At 39.3% G+C, this 21982-nt stretch overlaps 1 protein-coding gene across 3 annotated transcripts in view; it reads right to left on the bottom strand.

Annotated features, from left to right (window-relative positions):
- Window positions 1-21982, bottom strand: part of LOC122793744 (pulmonary surfactant-associated protein C-like) — a 138529-nt gene that overhangs the window by 37283 nt on the left and 79264 nt on the right. Inside the window, exon 2 of one of the 3 annotated variants that reach the window (XM_044061954.1) lies at window positions 16398-16507. The exons of 1 other annotated variant lie outside the window; for it this stretch is intronic. Coding sequence is in view for 1 of the 2 variants with exons in the window: in XM_044061947.1 (XP_043917882.1) it covers window positions 9663-9704 (42 nt within the window). In the remaining variant the exon portion in view is untranslated. Of the gene's footprint in view, window positions 1-9662; window positions 9785-16397; window positions 16508-21982 lie in introns of those variants that run through there. One more of the 3 variants, XM_044061947.1, reaches the window with a different exon arrangement.

The raw sequence follows: 21982 nt of genomic DNA on the forward strand, positions 1-21982 counted from the left end.
GAACTAGACAGAGGTCAAATATTAATGCAGTTGAGTTTGCCACTGTGTAAGCTTTTAGATGAAATATTTTATTTAAAACCTTGTACATAGCATGGTTTTGGAATTATTGATGCAAATATGAACAAGTAATATTTGACGCCTAGAGGCGTCAGTAGGAGTTAACTGCAGATGCACCTGGAAGTATCATTTGGATATAATGAGATACTGGACTTATACTGCTGAGACTGGAGACAAGTAGGGAAAATAAAAAAGAGAGTGACAGTCCAAATAATGCTTTTGGCAGATAATTGTAAGGTTTTTGAGGACAGAACTTGAAGTGGCAAAATAAACTGCAAAAATCAAGACAAGACAAAATAAAGCAATTGCATTGTGAATGGTGATAAAGGAAAGAAAGCTGAAGGAATAGAAGGTTAACCAGATAGTGGAAAGTAAGGGATCTATATCACATAGTCGAAGTTTAATAACTTTGAACACGGAATGTTCAAACCATCCTGTTCGAAGTTAAAAAACTTCGACTATGGATAAAAAACAAAAAAAAAGAAAAGAAAAGAAACTGTTGTAAGCAGTGGGGAAAGCCCCCCCTGCACCCGCCACCCCCCCACTACTTAAATATACCAACTCTGAGATCATACCACATTGAACAAAATGGAAACCTCCCCTTATGGAGGTTTCCATTGAAACGCTCAAACTTCTGCAAATTCGAACTTATGGTCTCGACCATATAAGGTTCAGACCTGCAGAAGTTTGACTATCTGATAGGAACCCGAAAGTAAGTGAGGGGTATAAAGTAAGACTTAAAAACACAGAAAAAAGCCAGAGCAGTAAAGAGGGGGAACAGACCTAATATATTGGAGGAAGACATATAAGTAGATAGATAGATATGGGTGTGTGTGTGTGTGTGTGTGTGTGTGTGTGTGTATGTCTACATATTAGAAGTGGAAAATACCTGTCTTTCTCTCACAATATAATCTAAAAGAAGAGGAGTGATGGTGAGTACTTCGTATCTGTATCTTACCTTGAAGCGCTCTATCAGCAGGATGACACTTAAAGAACAGAGTTCCAAGCAGTGTCCAAAACATGTCTTGGTAAGTGGACTTATGAAACAGTATTGTTGAGGGCAGCCTTTAAACAGGATATTGCCTGTGTGGGAATAACATTACATTTAATGTTATTTTACATTTACAGTTAATGTTTGGCGACAGTACACAAAACAGGCCAAGAAGCTCCTGAACAGATCTCGATCACAAAAACAGTTTTGAAGAAAACTGTGTAAGGCGCCACCACCTTGTATATTAATTCCCTCCTAGCTGCCCAGTGACCTTACTTAGTTATCATAACAGAAAGAAATGTGGGTAGTCAACCATTTTGGCACATTTATTTGGGCATGTTCTTACTTAATTTACATTTACCTAAGGAAACAAACATCTGCCGACCCTTGCAGAAGGAAGCGGTTATTTCACTGTGAGAGCCCCATAACTTATGAATACCCATGCCATGCAGAATGTATTTAGTCACACTGGATTTTGCTTTACAGAAGATTAGAAGCCAAATTAGGTAAGGTTGTGAACAGAGGTCAACTTAGCATAAATTAAGACCATGGGGGGCAAACCCACTATTTTTTCATGTTCTCTATTCATGTAGGCTTTTACAAAAATCAAAATAATGCCATGAAGCCTAACAATGTTAGAATGAGTGTTACATACTTCCTCCCTTCCTAAAGCTACATTTGCAAGCAGAGGTTCATCCAATGTGACTTTGTCAGAACTTTCAGAACTGTAGTAAGAGCACATCTTTTTGAAACCATAGAAAATAAGGTTGAAACTCCTCAGTGGTCAGAAGTATGTATGGACAACTACTAGTCAGAGTGCTTACGACTGAAAAAGAATTTCCTAATTTTAAGACTCTCTAAAGACTGGTACTCTGTCCATTTTGCCATTAGCAAGTGAGCCTCTGGAACTTTCAACAAGAGCGTTTTACTAACAGCATTGCTTCCTCTATAAAAGTTCTTGTCTCACTTTGATATCCCTAAACTCTGTAACCTCAGGTCTAAGAAGTCCTCATAGGATTTGGTAAGTTTACCAAACTAAACATGCCAGAAAAATAATTTCTGTGTGTTAAAGATCCATCTACAAATGACCAGTGATCTTTTAGTCCAATAGTCAGACCAGCAAATTATTTAGGCTTTGAAGTGCATGTAGTGAGGCATAAGTAGATGTGCACGGTACACATACCGCCATATGCTAGGGGTGCTTTGAGGCATGATCCTCTCAGTATCAGTGAAGTGTGCCATTCTTTGAATATCGCAGCAGACACCTGCCTTACTATTGTTCCTCTGTAGGGAATAGGAAATTCCTGCTGGACAGCCAGAGGAAGCTGTGTATCGAGAATGCAACAGACTATTCTTTATAGGAACTTAGACCTCATTTTCTATTACATGAGGCATGCTGTTTGGCTAGACCAGCAAGCATGTTAAGACAGGAAGTGAAAGTTTTTGCATACCCATTTAACCATGATCACCTCCAACAGGCTAATGTAACAATGGGCATCTCAAAGAAGTTGTTCTCCTAAACCATCATTGGATACAGCTGTTGAGACAGTCACAAATGGGCTGAAAGGATAAAGATGGGAATCTGCTAAAAGACTGAGGATTTTCTGCCAAGTAATGACAAAGGCCAGGCAGTAGGATCTGCTATGATGAAAGATAGATATCACTGAGAGATGTGCGTGTGGGCAGACTGCATGGTTGTTCAAGGAATATCATTAGTCTCAGATGCCACATAACCAGACTTACAAGAAAGAGAAAAACTATAAATGTACTGAAATATCTCCATTTAAGCTATGTTGAAAAAGCCTATGATGTTCACGGACTGCATCGGGATGAGATATGAATTTCTATTACTGACCATGATTGCCAGTGCCTGGAGCAGGTCCATCATGTGTCCTTTTGTCAATGCAGACGTCATTCTACCACAGGCATACACTTGGTAAAGACACTGCCTGCTGAGGAGAGGTCAAATATTATGATCTGGAACTGAAAATGGTTATTTTTAATACTAAGACAGTGAAACCAACAGTGTTCTTTCAATTACTGGATTTGTATGCAAAAATCCTAACTTCAAAAAAAGCATATCTTTTCTTCTCTGAAAATGAGAGGAAAGATGGTTTGGAGCGTGACCATGTTATTTTTGCCATGCATTTGACAGACTGTAACCACTCTCCACCTTTCACCATTCATTCCATCAATGGGACCACAACTGAACCCACAAATCACATCAAGCTCCTTGGTGTTACTATAGATGACATGCTGAAATTTGACATTCACATTTCCCTGGCAATTAAAAAAGTTCATGCCAAACTTGGATCTCTCTACCGTGCAAAACCCTTCCTTACAAATGAAGCCAGACTAGCCACTGCCAGGTCACATCTTCTATCTACCTTACTCTACTGCTCTCACATATTTACTAACCTCCACAAAACTGACCTAAACAACCCATCGTCCTGTTATAATAAGATTGCAAAATTTGCCTGCAATCATCCCCACAAATGTTATCACTGCTCTGCTCTCCAACAACTGAATTGGCTTGAGTTTCCCAACCTGTTAACACTAAACCATCCCACTCTTACATACAAAATCCTTCACAGCACAAACCAATGCCCCTCTCTTTCTTCCTTAGTTGAACCTCAAGTCAGTACTAGGCCCCTTAGATCCTCCAACAGACTGATGATAAAATTAACCCAGTCTCATAGCTAACATGGTGACTGTCTCTACTCTAATAAAATAGCTAAGGCCTGGAATGCTCTCCCTTAATATATTGAAAACACTCCCAGCTATTTTCCTTTAAAACCATTACTAGACAATATCTCAAATCCAGGTGAATTTGCTCCTCCTGCTCTCCTGGTTGATCAGTAAACCCTTTTTACTTTCTCTGTTTTACCTCTCCAAGCAACTGTTTTTTCTCTGGCTCTTGCCCATGTTCTTAAATTTCAGTACATTGTTTGTACATTTTTTAATATATGCTACATCTGGCATTGACTCTGTTGCTTCTCTCTTAATTAATTTCTCTCTTTATTTTTGTTTAGTTTTGTTATTTGAAATTGTTGCTCTCAACCTAATTTCTTTATCTCTAGACTTATGTTTTTACTTGTTTAAAATCTTTGAATGGAGTGTATTATTATTATTTGTATGTATTTTTTTAATTATTTTTATGATTCTATAATTTTTCTTGATTTTTGTATAATCTTTACATCTGTACAATTCTATTTAAATGTGGAGTTTATTGTTCCCTGTGACTCCGCTGAAAACATGCTCCTTGGCCCAGTTGGACTCTACCCAGTTAATAAATGTAAATAAATAAATTTAGATTCAACAGAGGTGTTAAGCCTCCAACCTTTTTCAATATTTTATTTAAGTTTCAGAATCAGAATGTACCATTTAACATTCCATTCTTACCATTGTAAACATTTCTTTAATGGATGTACAGTGATATGATTCACCTTGACCACTGTTCTTGACACTTGATTTCCTACGGCTATCTTTTCACTGTCTTTCCTAGGTCAGAACTCATGACCTAATGCCTAAAAACTCAAACACTTGTTAATGTCTTTCTTTTTTTGCCATGTGGTTTTCTTATCCATGCCTGCCAGCCATTAGTCTTCTCCTACTGGTTCCCGTATCACTCAGGGAATCTCTATCTCAAAGCTGATCAGAGGACGGCTTCATCCAGGCAGCCAAATAAGCTGGCTGTGTGTGCTATCTCTCACATTAGTGATGTGAAAAATGGAATTTGTTTCTATTTTTAGGCCTTAACCCATCTCCTGTTTGTGGCTGTCAGCATCACATGCCCTCTGTATGTGAGAGTACATTGGCCCACACCTTACTGAAGGCTACTGCCACAGGTTTGGTAAACCAAGCCCAGATTCCCATTTACTGGTTATGACTTCTTACTCAAAGCCAACACTTGCATGTGTCACAGCAACCAACCCGATCACTATTCTCCACCCCCCCCCCACACACACACACACCATGGTAGGAGAGTTGGCAGTCTCAACTATGATGAGAGACATGGTTTTGACTCTGACAATGCATCCAGGGCAAGTACGCAGCTGCTCATTAGTAGTGTGTTACCTTCATTGAGAACAATGTCACAATGTGACTAAACAATAATGGACTTCACAAGTGGCTTAGCTACTGGTGTCACTCAGACATTGTCAATGTGTGTCTGCCTGGAAGGAGATGTTTGATAGCTGATGACTCGGAGAGGATTAAGATTTCTGTTGAGGGTTCAGCACCAAATGCATCTGCATTAGTGGAGAGTTTCTATTCCCATCTCAATGTTTGCATTGTTATCAGTCCCGATCTATCACAAATGTAGCTGTAAGATCAGGAGCATGTCTATATGATGGAGCCTTCATATAGACAAGTTATGCAGCAAAAGAAAAAAAAACTCCTTAACCCAAGGAATAAACTGAAAACCTCATACTCCAAAACTAAACTTAAGAAGTTAAGCAAGAGCTTAGAAGCACAACCAAATCTACCAATCCTAAATATGAATTGAACATCACCACCTCTGTCAAGGATAACCATAAATCCTTTTTCAGTTATATCAACATCCTTAAGAAAAACACCTAGCTTTACACCAAGTTAATACATAATGATAAAACCTACTCTGCCTCTGAGGACATAGCGGACTTAGCTAATATATTAATCAGATACATTTGTCTGAACAAGTCCTAAATGATGTCTCTGAGGTAAAATATGTGTGTGTATATATATATATATATATATATATATATATATATATATATATATATATATTAATAATAACAACACCTGCATAGGTCCTGATGATATACCAGAGTGCTTTCTTGTTATTATGAAATACAGACTCACTACCCTGCTCCAAGGTCCAGACTCATTCTCTCAACTGGTTTCATCCCAGAAGCATGGAGAGCAGCAGTGGTCATCCTCACCACTGATCCTGGCAACTAGAGACAATTAATTCTTACCCACCTTATCTTTAACATAATGGAACATGTTGTTATGCACCTTATAAAGAAAAAACATTGACAGCTTACAGTTTCTAGACCCAAGCTTCTTTAGATTCATTAAAGGAAGATCCTGTCTGCTAAACCTAGCTGACATCTTCGAAGGAGCCACTGAGGTATAGGATCAAGACAGATCTGTCCACCCACTGTTCTTTGACCTGGCCAAGGCTTTGATACCATTCCACACTTGGGCATTATAAAGAGACTAACAAAACTAAATGTAAACCCTTATATAACCCACTGGATAGTGAGTTGGCTTACAAACAGAACTGACCAAGTTAAAAGTGGGAGTACACTCCCTTCTAAAAGACTCATTACTCGTGAAGTTCCTCAGGACTCATTACTGGGGCCTCTCCTTCCAATTTGTTATTTATTTCTAGAAAATCCTTCTATCTAGCCCTGCTAATTGTCAAAGGAAAATCTCCTAGGTCCAAAGATGTTATCAACCCTCTCTACTCCACCATTTTTAAGCCCATGTTAGAATATAATCCCCTCTTTGACGTATTTAGCTACACACGTCTCATCTTGAATGACTCCAGTGTTTCCTCACCCAACAAAAAAAAAAGCTAAGGTCTGAGTTCCATGACCTATGCTGAACACACTAAAGCTTTATCTGTCTTCTTGATCTAATACAGATGTCTATGGGGGTGACCTCATCCAAGCCTGCAAAGCCTCCAACAACCATGTCCTGCACACCCTCCTACATATCCATAGGACTTGTAATATCACATACAGCTGTAAAAGAGACCTAAACTTTCATCACAACTTAATTAAACTTCTGGCAGGATAGATACCTTATACAAAGAATGCCTCTCCACTGGAACAATCTTCCCATTCATATTAAATAACATAGCTCACTAACCCTCTTGAAACTCAACCTCAGTGAATGGATGGGAAACTGTAAATACAACCTTAGTATGGCCACAATATCCCTTATGGATTGTATTAGCCAGAAATAGGAAAGGCTCTTGTTAGGCCACAGATTATCTTCCTGTGCCTAGTACTAACCTATGAACCTATAAAGTGATGTATTTACAAGTTCATTCTGTCAGTAAGACACTGTACTAAGCTCTTATTTTTTAATAAATATACACACAGCAATGTACCCATCCATCCAAATGTCATTAAAGATTTGATATTCACAGATGAGGTATATTAGTCTTATATAATTGCTTATGCTGAATTATTTGGCTTATGATTATAACTTACTTGGTGTATGATTAAATAAAGAATATAATCATACTGTGGCTACAGGTGAATTCATGACAAGGGTGGGTCAGCTATCAATGTTACACCAAGTTACAAAGACAGCTGCTCAAGAGGGAAAAAAAAAACGGCTTAAAAAATGTACTGTTTACCAGAAAGTCAAAGAGATCAGGAAGATAACAGTCAAAAGATTCCAGTGTTTATATTCGTTTTTGCTGCTGCCGACATTAGGTTTGCTTATTTGTAAGCAGTCAGGCTGTTTAAGGATCATACTAGTTTAAATCAATTGAGACTGAAAGGCATGACTCTCCCTACATTAACTTGAGGATGAAAAGTACATGGGTAGCTTCACAGGAATTCTAATGTCCTGGCATTCAAATTTTCTGGAATATAAGCAATAATAGATTCTGCTTCTCAAACCTGTACCTGATTTTTTTTAAATACATTTTTAATCTATCTTCCCTTTGTCCATCACATCCTGATCCTCATCTGATCGATTTATTCCTCCTGATTCACTACGTCCTATGAAACTTGAAGAGGAAGAAAAGAAGTGAGGATTTCTAAAGCTCCTAACAGTCTTTGTTGCTTAAAACAAACACACACACACACACACACACACACAATTGTGATCTCATCTGTGGTGTACACATTCCTTGGCTGACTCAAGCACACTATAACCTTAATATGAGAGATGAAACCTGAGGCCTTCCTGCAGGTGGTGCACTTGCCACAGGACTCTGCCAGCATCCTTTCCCTGAGATGCACAGGCTGCTGCTGTCTGCTCAGTCTTCTCCCTCCTTACTTGGCTATGCCAGTCCCCATCAATAATGAAACCTAGTTCTTCTGTAAGTAGTCAGGGCAAGGAATATAGGCAGGAATTTTGGAATTACACCTCAGATTCCAAAATGTCACCTACTACTTCTTCCACAAATGTAGTTCCCTTTCCAATTTAGAAAGTACAGGCTTAATAAAAAAAAAAAAAAAATAAATAAAAAATCCATTTAACCAACCATCTACTCTGAAGAAAAAAATAAATACAAATCTTGCTTGTCACTGCACATACATGCATACATAAATAAACAAGCAGATAAATATCTTTAAAAGGATATATCACTATGTGCATGGCAAGTACCTAGCTGTACCAGTGGTCAGGGACAATGCCGCAAGGCTACTGAACCAGCTAAATCAACAACATATGTTAAGGCCATTTCTGGTTTGTTCTCCTTCTGGTTAGATTGATTTAAATAAAAGAAAAATAGGGCAAAAAAAATCTTTCATCCTTAACTCACAAGGAAGTGTCATACATCTCAACTGTCCAGATTTCTGCTTCATATTTTTAGTTTGTTCTTTATAAAATTTGTGTTTTTCTGGCAAATTACTGATGATTTAAGTTACCAAATAATGACACACATTTTGTTTCTGACTTTATAGCCTTCAGAAAATGTATGCTAACTCAAAAATTGCTGTTCTAGCAACTTTCTGAAGTAGAACAATATTTAATGCCTGTCCCAATTTTGGTGCTTTTGTCCCCTTTTATTTTAGGCTTTGTCCACATTTCTTGTGCTAAGAGATTGAGAGGTATTGGCAATATTTATGTATCCTTTATAGAGTACTTCACTGATAATTTGTCTTTTTTGCCAAGAAATAAAAGAGGATGTAAACAACGCATCACTGAACCCATACATGTAACTTGTAGCATTTAGGAAGGCAGATATTTAAGAATGACCTTGCAATAATATATTTTCCTGTATAATGAAAAAAGAAGATGTTGATATCTGCATTGGATGCTTACATTACATTACATTAAAACATGTCTGTGGCTTTGGAATAACAGTGACAAAGTAAAATAAAGGAGCCATTTCCCTTCTTTTAATGATGCAGACTGAGCTCTAAACAAACATCACCAAAGATTTTTGGGTGATGTGATGCCATTAGTAAGTATTATGTCCAACTCTGGGACACTTTAAATTATTCAACAAAATTATTCAACATGGCTAGAATTTTAATCAATATAACTTCAGGACTCACATTTGATGTGGCATTTTGTAGATATTTTCTGTACTGCATTATAAAAAAATACTCTTTGGGTACATTTTTGTTTTTATAACATTATACTAAATTTAGGAAAATTGCAAGAATATCAGGTACTTTAGATATGGGACTAAAGTTGCTTTTTTATTGAAACAATGCAAAGCCTTTTGCTATATTTATGATGCGTTCATTTGCAATACTAAAAAAAGGAAGGACATCTTTCCAACGTAACAATAAACTCTAAAACCAAACAAAAAAGTTGTTGACAATAAGCAAAAAAAAAAAAAGTTAACAATAAATATTTTTTAATTTTTCTGAATACTTAATAAGGCCTACAAGGTTTAAAAGGGTGTCCAGCATGTGAATAACAAACATCTTACCGGTGGCTCCATAGTAAGGTCAGTCTTGCTACTAGCATCCATTATACTTCTTCCAACAGTCTCAGGTTGTCAGGTTCCAGCAGCAAAAACTTAAAGAGATGTAGGAAAACGTAGAGGCAGTGCTACCATTTATATAATTTACTTTCTGGGATTTATCAAAGAACTGCCGTGACCTTATTTTTGGCAACAACAAGGTTGGAATCTACCTTCAGTAATTACTCAGTGAAAATAGGCACATGTTCCTCATTCTGTTTATAGAAGCACAGAATGATCTGTTAAGTACTATGTAGCATTTATAATAACTTTTGTAAATCCAGCTTTTGTATCTTTCAACACATCAGCATTTAAATGGATAAGTTTGAGTAACCAGTTTGCTTTACTATTTACTGCTCAGTCGTACAATTATTATGCTCACTTCTTTTTCTTTTGGCTGCTCTCATTAGGGGTCACTACAGCAGATAATCTGTTTCCACTTCTTCCTGTCCTCTTTATCGTGCTCTGTCACACCAACCACCTGGATGTCCGTTCTTAGCACATCCATAAACCTAATCTTATGCCTTCCTCTTTTCCTCTTACCTGGTAGCTCTATCCTTAGCATCCTTCTCCCAATATACTCAGCATTCCTCCTCAGCACATGTCCAAACCAATGCAATCTCGCCTCTCTGGCCTTGTCTCCAAACCTTCTAACATGAGCTGGCCCTCTAATATACTCAATTCTAATCCTGTCCATTCTTGTCACACCCAATGCAAATCTTAACATTTTTAACTCTGCCACCTTCAGCTCTGACTCCTGTCTTTTCATCAGTGCCACTGTCTCCAACCCATATAACATAGTTGCTCTCACTACCATCTTGTAGACCTTCCCTTTCACTCTTACTGGTACCCGTCTGTCACAAATCACTCCTGACGCTCTTCTCCCACCCACTCCATCCTGCCTGTACTCTCTTCTTCACCTCTCTTCCACCCTCACCATTACTCTGAACTGTTGATTCAAAGTATTTAAACTCATCCACCTTTGCCAGCTCTCTGTCTGCAACCTCACTATTCCTCTGTCCTCCCTCTCTCTTCTTTACACACATATATTCTGTCTTAGTCCTGCTGACCTTCATTCCTCTCTTCTGTAGAGCATATCTCCACCTCTCTAAGGCCTCCTCTACCTGTTCCCTGCTCTCACTACAAATCACAATGTCATCCACAAACATCATAGTCCATGGGGACTCCTGTCTGATCTCGTCTGTCAACCTATCCACCACCATTGCGAATAAGAAAGGGCTCAGAGCTGATCCTTGATGTAGTCCCACCTCCACCTTGAACACATTCATCACTCCTGCTGCAGACCTCACCACTGTCAAACTGCCCTCATACATATCCTGTACCACTCTTACATACATTTCTGCCTCTCTCGACATCCTCATACAATACCACAACTCCTCTCTAGGCACCCTGTCATATGCTTTCTCTAAGTCCACAAAGAGACAATGCAATTCTTTCTGACCTTTTCTATACGTCTCCATCAACACCCTCAGAGCAAATATTGCATCCGTAGTACTCTTTCCCTGGATGAAGCCATACTGCTGCTCACTAATCATCACCTCCTTTTTTAACCTAGCTTCCACTACTCTTTCCCATAACTTCATGCTGTGGCTGATCAGTTTTATCCTTCTGTAGTTACTACAGCTCTGTACATCACCCTTATTCTTAAAAATCGGTACCAATACACTTCTCCACTCCTCAGGCATCCTCTCACTTTCCAAGATTCTGTTAAGCAATCTGGTTAAAAACCCCACTGCCATCTCTCCTAAGCACCTCCAATGCTTCCACAAGTATGCTCACTATTACATATTTTATTGTATAGTGGATTTACATTAATGAGTATGCCTACAGCAGTACAGAAACTGTTTTCAGGAGAAAAGAACAGGAAATTAGGTGTGGATGATAAGCAGGAGTAAGCAATGACCTAAGTCCACCCCAAAGGAAATATTAAAACTGTAAACAAGCTGTAATAAGTTACTGCCCTTATTGTGTAGGGAAGACTGAGTATGGCACATGACCCCACTACTGCATTTAAGAGGTGTTAGCACCTCCCTAAACACTACTCATTCTTTTGAATGTGTTCTGCTACTGCTTCAGTCCTGTGCAGTAAGCCTCATGTCTGCAGCAGTGCTTTATTCAGGGGTCAAATGTCTGTCCCAGTGTCCTTCTGAACAGACAGAGAAATTGTTTGCATGTCTCATTCCGCATAATGTTAGATACTCCCATGTATATGTCTCTTCTCTTCTCTTCTAATAGGACTTGCTGCACCTTTTGGTGGGAGCATCACATCTGCACCTTTACTGATACATTGATCAATGGCTCAGGCATGTGGACAGCTACAACTACGGGAACACAAGGATGCATCAGTACTGACTATCTGTACACTAAGCATATCACTCAGTGCAGGCAAGTAATACAGCCACAAAACCATTTGGTGTCTTATGTTGTTGAAAGTTAGAGCTGTAACTCAGATTATGTGCAGGGATTAAGCTGCTGCAGTGGCAGAGAGGGACAAAGTCCTGACTATGATCAAGGTGATCCGGTGTCGATTAGCAGCCGTGGCAAGTGACAGAGTGGCAGGGAGAGATGTGCATGCCTACACCATGGAGGGTGATGACATGGGTGTCTCTCTCTGTGATGATCCCTGATTAAAATGGGATGTCACTGGGAGAAGGCATAGTCCAAAGTGGAGAAGGGGTGGACTTGGCTGAGTTACCATGGAAGTGGAGCAATACGCCACAACATCCTCATTGTACACCCGGCCCTCAGACATAACCACATTGCCCCAAGGGAGGGAGGAGTGGGTAGGGCAAAGAAGAAAAACTCCCAGACAGCAGTAAAGATGGCTGATCCCCCTGGGATGCCCTTAGGATCCAGTACATGTTCCAGCAATACCAGAGTAAGTTGGGCATAGGAGATTATCTGTTAGACACAACTTGGACATGGTGCACTGGGGTGCTGGGCCAGTATGGATGATGTAAGGGGACCAAAAAGAAAGGATTATGTACAGTATTTTTGAAGCTGAGAAAACAGAAAAATGTATGTTAAACACAGCAGAAACAAATGACTTGTTTTTGATGCACTTACAAGATAAGTCCTGAAACATGGGGAGTCTACAGTATACGGATGGTGCACTTGCAGAACAGTGACAGGATATTCAAGGCAACTTTGATGACTATAACACTGGCAGAGGCTACTGCACACAAAGGCAGGCATACCTTTCATCTTCTTTGTTCAAGACATATGGAGAAAGCCATCAATAATTGGAGAACAAAGACCTAAAATCAGCGATTTTATTTAAATGACCTTCATTCACTACAAAAGTAAATAAGGCAAGAGGTTTTCTATCAATGTGCATTTTATTAGTAATAATAAATATGAAGCTATAATGTCTGGCTTGACTTACTGCAATTCTCAGTGATTTTCCTGAAAATCAAACATTTTAAGGGACTGAGCAAAAAATATGAAGCAAAATCAGGGATATTCAGCAAAATCTGGGACAGTTGAGAGGCATGCAGGAAGGTATGCATGCAGTGGTATTTATTACAAGACATATGCAAGACAAAGAACTCATCCATGCTAATGTTACTTCTGTATCATTCCCAGATGATTTAAACCTCTGTATTAATTTAACCTTGTACTACTGTTCTCAACCACTTAACATGTAAATATGCTTTACATCCTTCTCCAAGCTGCTGTTTAACTTTTGTTTAGTTTTTGCTATTTTGTATGTAAAATTTGCTTAGTTTGTTTCTGTTTCCACCATGTATTGTACTTCATATTATGGAGCATGCACTATGTATTATTGGAGCTTTTCTCTCCGGGCCTCCACTGAAAACAGGCTCTTTGAGCCCAGTGGACCTCCCTGGTCATCAAACTGGAAATAAATAAATAAATAAATAAATAAATAAATAAATTAATTAATTAATTAATATGCCCTTCAAGGCAAAAACATTAATTCTAGAACTGCAATAGAATAGTTACTTTAATGCAGTATCTAGAACTGGATGAAGTCGGGCAGCAAGATGCCAGGGAATCTTTTTGAGCTAGGCTTTCATAGGCTCCAAGGCCGATAGCCTAGTACACACCTATGAACCTATGATACCATGTGTCCATCCTGGAGATATATAATGCTGCCGTGGGTACAGCATTCTAGAATCTGTGTAAATAAACCACAACACAGAAATGTTATATTCAGGACAACATTTTGTGGGTCTCTGATGCCAAACTCCACACAAAAATGCATTGTATAAGGGCACACTGCCCAAGGAAAGCAATACAGACAAATGTTGACAGACAAGATGCATACCAGTGACAGTCCCTAACTGTAACCACATATGGAATGGCACCCATAGGGAAATACTGTACTGTGTGATTGACCTGGTTAATAAACATTACAGAGTAGAGCAACATAAAAGGCCTGTAAGTATAACATTCAGCCTTCCATAGTACCAGAACAGGACAGTTTGTATCATGTAGCAGCCATAATGGCAGCCAGCAAATGTTAGTAGCCATAGTTTACAGAAGGCTCTGTGCATATAAAAGCATGCTACACTATGCAGGGCAGTAGACGGCAAACAGACAAAGGAGATATATGTGACTAGTCACTGTAGCAACAGCATGACAGCTGCCTACATCTAAATATGTACTCCAGCATTTAATATTGCTCTATTCTCCAGTCACTGAGTGGCATTATGAACTATTACTGTTAGCTGTAAAAAATATTGCAACAAAACATTAATTATATAGCTGTATCTGTTCTTTGACAGACACAATTTGTGGACAGCATGTGGCTAACCAAAGTTTGTGGATTTTATTTATGTATTAATTCAGTTATTTATTTGCATATTTATATAAACATGCATGTGTGTTAGTGTGTATGTTTATTTATTTATTAGTTTTATTTTTGGCAACTCTTGAGTAAATTTGGTGGAGGACTGCATAAACCTCCTGACGTTTGATTTTAACACTTCAAGGAAAACCAATCTAAGTCCTTCAAAATCAAAGTCAAAATGGTGGCATTAGCATGAATGACCTTACTTTTTTCAGTCTTTCTTTTTTGCACTTCCCAACCAGGCCATTTAATCTTGCAAAGCCCCCATTAGACCATTTCATTCCATGGTCCTACCTACCAAAACAGGCAGGTAGCGTAAGGGAGAAAAGGATAGGGTCTCTGAGGCTGCCGTCTGCGATGGATCGGGGTATTTCAAACATAACATCTCCTAGTCAAGGTCAGTAAGCTCTCTGCAGAAGGAAATTTGGTGTGTTCTTTCACATGCCAAGCCTTGCCTAAAGGCCATTCATTCATTTCTCTTTGTAGCTATCAGACAGCATTCACTTGAAGGTGCCCTTGCATTTAGTGTATCAGTCTCCTTCCACCAGTGATAGTTAACATCAACTGCTCATTCTTATCTCCAGCCAGTGCCCCTGATGGAATCCATTCAAAAAATCAATGCACCAAAACAATGAACACTGAAACATCAATTACAAAAAGTTGAAACGCAAAAACTCCTAATTCTACAAAGGCAAACTGGGGGGGGGGGGGCAAGCTCAACTGCACCCCCACATCCTTGGCTATTTTATATCTATCTATCTATCTATCTATCTATCCCAATTCCAAAATTCCAAAATTGCAACAAAAACAAAAAAATTCCTGCTGCACAATGATGTCATTCAACATGCTACCATTGTTTAGTAAAGAAAAAAACATTAAAAAATATTTTTATTTTTTTATTTGACATTTGTTGACCGGGAATGCCTGACTGAACCAGAATCCATTTTCAGTGGAGGCCAGGAGAGAAAAGCTTCACAAAACTGCACACAATGTTTACAAAAAACTTGTTTCAACCTTCTGTGCAGCACCTTACAACCATCAACAGTTTAGTCTGCTGATATTTTGAATGTATGCCCTCTGACATATGTACTCACTAGCAACACGTGGGTCACTGATACTAGTCAGTGCATCATACTTCTATGCCAAACAGCTGGCTTGAGCTCACTGGTTTAACCAGAAAATACTATAATATTAAAAAATAATGTTGTCTGACACCCTTCAGACCTAACTTCCTTATGATCAGCAAAGAAAACTGAGAAAATGCCCAAATAGAAGTGTCCCTCTGGTATAAAGATACACAAATGCTGCAGAGCTCTGTAATAATTTTCAAATTACATGTATGGGTTTTACCTGCCTGCATCCATATCTGTGACACAAGGAACCTTAATAAAAATAATTATATTTCTAATTTCCAAAGAAAATGAAACTTTCTAATTCCTGTTTATATATTTATTTGCACAATTCTTTAACCTATGCCAAACAGTTCTTAGCTTTAACATTTGTTTTAACCAAAGTTATAGAATATAAGAAACATCTGACATTAACCATGTAAATGAAAATATAATATGTATGGGTACATATCCTGACCAAAATCTAGTTGTAGCAGTAAGATGGTGAATCATTCATCTTGCAGTGGATCTCGCCACTAAGAGCAGCTAAACTGATTTACCTTCAGTTGACCGACTAACAGATGTTGACATCCTGAAGGTAAAATGCTGTATGTTGAAAACTGAAACTTCAACAGCACATTACACGTGCACTGAGGAATAATATCAGTGCAAGCAACTTTAAAACATTGTTTTTTGCAGGGGGCAAGTGCCTCTGCACCCCCAGCACGATAATTATATATACTTTCTCCAAGATCATACCCATGGGTTGTCAATCTCGCACACTTGTTGACTATCTGGATAATCGACCAAATGCAGTTGATTAAATAGATGTTGACCAAAGCTCCTGTTGAGCAAGGCAATGGAACCCACTGAAATAGAATAAAAAAGAAAGAACTTTCACTCCCCTACACAAACGTCTCAGAAATATTTTGCTGTAGATCATCACAATGGATATTACAATCTCATATGCACTGCTTTTCTTCGACCCATCATCAATATTACTTGCTCCTGTTATCCACTGCACTTGCTAGGCGTAGTGTGTGTGTGTGTGTGTGTGTGTGTGTGTGTGCGTGTGTGCGTGTGTGCGTGTGTGCGTGTGTGCGTGTGTGCGTGTGTGCGTGTGTGCGTGTGTGTGTGTAGGTGTGTGCGAGTGTGTGCGTGTGTGTATTAGAGCAATATTCTTGGATGTACTGACACCATGAAAAGAACTTTCATAAACCTTTTGCAGATCTAAACTCATTATAGTAACATGACTCTCAACCTCTGAAGGACTGCAACAGGAACAAAGCCCATAAAAATGAAATACATGTGGCTAAAAATCAGAGACATTTCATTAGCATAAATTAAGTATAAATTGCACAGATTCATGAATGTGGTAGTAAGAGTTAAGAGACAAACAGGAAATGGTTAAGTTCTTCATTTATTTTATCATTGTTATGATACTATAAATGGTACTGCCCCAAACCAAACCTTTCCTTCACAATGCAGAAAGCAAACAAAACGCAATGCATTGTCAAAAAATGTTTTGTGTTGTAAAAGCAAAATGATGTGTTTAAAAGAAATGACAATGTAATCATGGAAACAAAGAATAAATTTGTTAACTTGTCACTATCACAACATTACATTACAAGTCAAACAGAAACACTCAGCTGCTACTTAAATACCTTTTATTGTATTTTAGTTACAACACAAAGTGACACAGCAATATCATATAATGTTTTGGATTAAAAAATATTTTCTATCAAAATACTCTGATAACCTAAACATAATCACAAGACATACATTTGTTATGGATTTACTATGAATAATCATGCATCATTAAATTAACTTGTGATTATTCGACCCCAAAACATCTAAACAGCAACACTCTTGAAGGTGTAAAACACACAAACATTTTTTTTTTTGTAATAGGCAAGACCCCTTCAGCACCCCTACTTTGGGTCCAGCGCCCACATCCCTTAACTATATGAATAGATAGATAAATGATATAGATATAGATGTATCGCTAGACAAACAGATCTACGTAATCTAAGCAGTACAGCATCAACAGCAACAATATCTAAACTCAATAATATTTAAACATAAAATATTTACAAAATCTAACCGTACCCAAAACCCATGCTGCTGCAGAGGGGCAACTCCACTGCACCCCACAACCCCATTACTAATTATATATAACAGCTCCATGGTTGCACTTCAATGGAGAAAGAGCATAAACCATTCCCTAGTGTAACATTGGTTTTGTCAGTATTTTGTCCTTAGATATTCTTGTGTTTAGATATTTTTTGTTGTTGATAGTCCCTTTATATTATCAACTTTTTAAAACATCGAACTCTACGATGTTCCAAAACATTCTAAATTGTTTGTACTTAGATCACAATAGAGTGGGGATAAGGGAATTTGAAACAATAAACAAGACAACATACTATGGTAAAGTCTGGTTGACTGAACAAAAAATACACCCCCAGATTCACAAATCCTCCGTGTAAGACTTAATAAGTCTTACTCGGAGGCTGCAGTTGAACGATATGATGTCAGCGTGCCATGAATATTCATGAGGACACGCTGACTCAACCGTAACTCTTATATGGACAGAGTAAGAAAGCAGGGGGTGTGTCCAACTGCCGAGCAGTCTAAATGTCCACGCCCCTGCAAGTGTTTGAAAAGCAAAATGTCAACACACAAGAGCGAGTTCACTCAAATGTACTTGCACCCAACACCACACTCCCTGACACTGTAAACCCCCATCACAGTTATAAAAAGTAAAATATTATTTTTTTTTTTAAATCCACGATATAGCTGCCCGTATTTGCGCGTGTGTGTGCGGGTGTGCCCATTGCTTAACTGCAGTTAGCAATTCCGACATGGAAGAGCATAAGAAAGAATGTTTATGTCAATCACAACAAATTGCAATAGCGTAATAGTAGAGCGTTTGCACAAAGAGGAGGCATTCATGGTTCGAGTCCCACCACTCCCCTTCTTATTTATGTTTTAAATCAGTATATGAAATAATACCAGACATATATGATTAAAATATTATTAAAAGCAGTGAAATGGCCAATGTATCAGTGAACAAAATATATATTTTTAAAGGATCCAGATATATAATAGCCTGCCGTTAAGCAGCGCTTTACCCAGATAAACAGAGGTGCCCATAGTTTAATAGCGCTTTACCCAGCTAAACAGAGGTGCCCATAGTTTAATAGCGCTTTACCCAGCGCAATAGAGTTGCCCAAAGTTTAAAAGTGCTTTGCCCAGTGCAATGTGTTTGTGCGGATGTGCGCACCGTGCCAACCAGGGCACCGGGGAGCAACGTAGAGCTAAGTTGCTCAAAAGCAGCCACACCCCCTAGCCTGTCTAGACAGTATTAAAATAAAAGAATGACAAGGTTCGAACCCAGGGCATCATAATCAAAGTACAGAACCACTAAGCCATGACAGCTTAGGAGAAACAGCCACTATTAGCATACATATACTTAGAAATGGTAGATTAACCATTACTAAGCAGGTCTGCAGTCAGCCTAGAATTTTCAAACACGGTCAATCACAAAAAAGTGCAGGAAATGCGGGAATACTCGCCATAACTGATTGTAGCTCACATTTGCAGTCAGAATGACAGGTGCAGGAGAGGGTACACGCTTCCGAGCGCAGTGTTGGGGCATCAAGGAGTCAAAATACATGATTTGGCTCCTTGTCCACCGTCATGAGTCCAGACTCCTGCAGGGCCAGTTCCAAGGGACGGAGTACAAGGCTGAGGCTTGAAACCGGTTAGCTCATTACCTCACCAGTGCCACAGGTGTTCCTCACACCGGTGAGCAGGTCCATCACCACCATGCAGACCTGAAGAGACGGAAGCAGGACCGCCTGAACCAATGGATACAGGAGGCCTGTGGGATGCAGGATGCCCCACGACTGAGTATGTAGCCATGGAATGCAGTATGTAAGAATTGATAATTGAGTTTGTATAACAGATAGGTATGTCTCAATATCCCTTCATTTACTTTACAGCTGCAGGTGACCGTGCTGCGAATCAGCAAGCCTATGCTGATAGGCTGCAAAGGCTGCACCACCAGGCAGGTTAGTGATTATTCTGCATGTTTTGTTATATAAAATAGGGGAGAGAGCATGAAATAAAGTGTTGTAGTACAATAATATAGCCATAAAATTACCTGAATAAGTCCTCTGCATGTACTGTCATACGAAACAGTCAGAGAGCCAGAAAAAGATTGTAGTAACCCATTAAGAAAGGTAACATATGTCTGGAATAAAATCTCTGCAGGTACTGTCATACAAAATAATTGAGTGAGCCTGAAAAAGTGTGTTCTAACCCATTGATAAAGGTATAATATGTCTTGAATATGTCTTCCATATGCACTGTTATAACAAATAAAGGAGTGAGCCTGTGGAAAAATGTGTAATGTCAGTAATAAAGGTTTAAAACCCGGAGTGTGTGTGTGTCACTTAGTTTGAAATGTTGTTGTACCCTTGCATTATACAAATAGTACTGTTTAACAAGTGCTGGCAACCCAGAGTTCTGCAGTCCCATCTAAAGTGGGTTTTGGAAGTGCTAGTAGCTGTGAAGCATATATCCAGTCCTCAACAGTCAGTTACTGGCTGGCATGCATAAGTAAATCTGGCACATGAGTAGCATGCTAATATGTTCCCCAGAAGTGTGAGTGTGCTTCCATAAATGCAGGGTTCTGTACACATTGAAGTTAAAATGTCATGTGAAAACAGCCAGATATGTAAATGAAGAAATCTAAAAGCAATCATGAAATATGTAGCAGTAACATCTGCATCTTGGACAGTTAGTATGTCAGATATAGGTCAAGTATATATTGAACTAGTCAAACCCATTGCACAACCTAATGCATGGTGGCAAGTGTAATAATACATGTAGGGAATATACACTTGCAGTCACTAGGAATGTAGTGTAGAGTAAAAGTAATTATAAGATGTTAACTGAGGTTTTTTCTACACCCTACTGTTTGTGCATAAACCATGCAATTCCACACCTCAATGGGTATGTGTAATCTTAAATATTTGTTGGGACATATGTCCTATTGTTTTATAAATATTTGCATTCATGTTGATGCATGTGCCCTGTTCAAACGCCACATTCATGGTGGCCTGTTGCTACCAAACATCCCTGCATGCTGTTGGAATATCCACTGTCGTTCAATATATGCATGTGTTATGCTTGCTGTTCAACTGTTGGAACCTTGGTGTTTTGGGTTAATGGGAATAATACTGCATGCTGTTACAACTAATATGGAATGCTGTTGTTTATGTTGTAATTAAACACACCTAATCACAGAACGTATGGGAAGGCCGGTCCCAGCGGACCCACCTGTCCCTCCTCAGTTGGCGAGTGCACCTGGCACCAGCAGCTCCGGTGCCCAGCCCAGGCTCCCCTCCTCCGTTGGTCCTGTGCCACTTTCAGGTGGAAGCACTGCAGGGGATGGGGCTCATCCCCCCTGTGCAAGCGTGGGTGGAGAAGGGCCACCTGTCATACTTCGAAGGGTCTGGGCTGTGGTGCATAGGGAGATCCAGCGTTCAGTCGCTGATCCCCTATGCCAGCTTGAGGCGAGAATGGTGCATCTCTCGGGTGAGCCTGCCTGTCCTACACAGCCCTCAGCACAGCCACCCTTGGGGCTGTGAAGCTGCAGTGGTGACTGCCCATGGGTGGGGATCTCAGTTCCACTGTTACCATCTGTGGGCTCATGGGCTTGCGATTTCCAAACAACCTTCCCCGTCAGTTGTGTTCACCCACCCCATGTGTCAAATTCTGCCCCTGTATGCGTCTTGTTTGTCTTGTCTGTTTACCTCCCCGACCTACCTCCCCAAATATACCTACATCCCCTACCTCGCATTCCACTCTCACCTGAAAAAAAAATAAATAAAAAAGGGCAATATGTTCCCATAAAAAAATTACACCCCATACATAGCTGTCCATTTCGCACACATGTCCGCTGGACATGTAAACTGATAATTATAATTGGCAGTACAAGATACTCTGTTGTCCATACCCCTCTCTCAGGGGTGGAATGTTGCAAATTTCACACCAAATTTAGAACATATGCACAGCTGTTGCTGGTAAAGATATGGGCAGCTATGGGCCTTCCCTACACCCTTCCTGCACATCCCAACTGGTTTCCCTACTGTCTTTCCCTCTTTGTGCCCCCTTTCTCACCACTTTCCTATCTCCCCATTTTCTTTTCTTTCAAAGAAATTAGTGCGGAGGTTAGCGGGAGTAAGCACTTTTAAGCAGTAGTTAGCGGGGGTGTGCGAGTGTGAGCTTGTGTGCACTTAGCTAAGCATCGCTAAGTGTTGCGCAAACCCGCG

Source organism: Protopterus annectens, chromosome 1.part0 (assembly GCF_019279795.1).
Source record: "Protopterus annectens isolate FY-2018-M chromosome 1.part0, PAN1.0, whole genome shotgun sequence".
Lineage (NCBI taxonomy): Eukaryota > Metazoa > Chordata > Ceratodontiformes > Protopteridae > Protopterus > Protopterus annectens.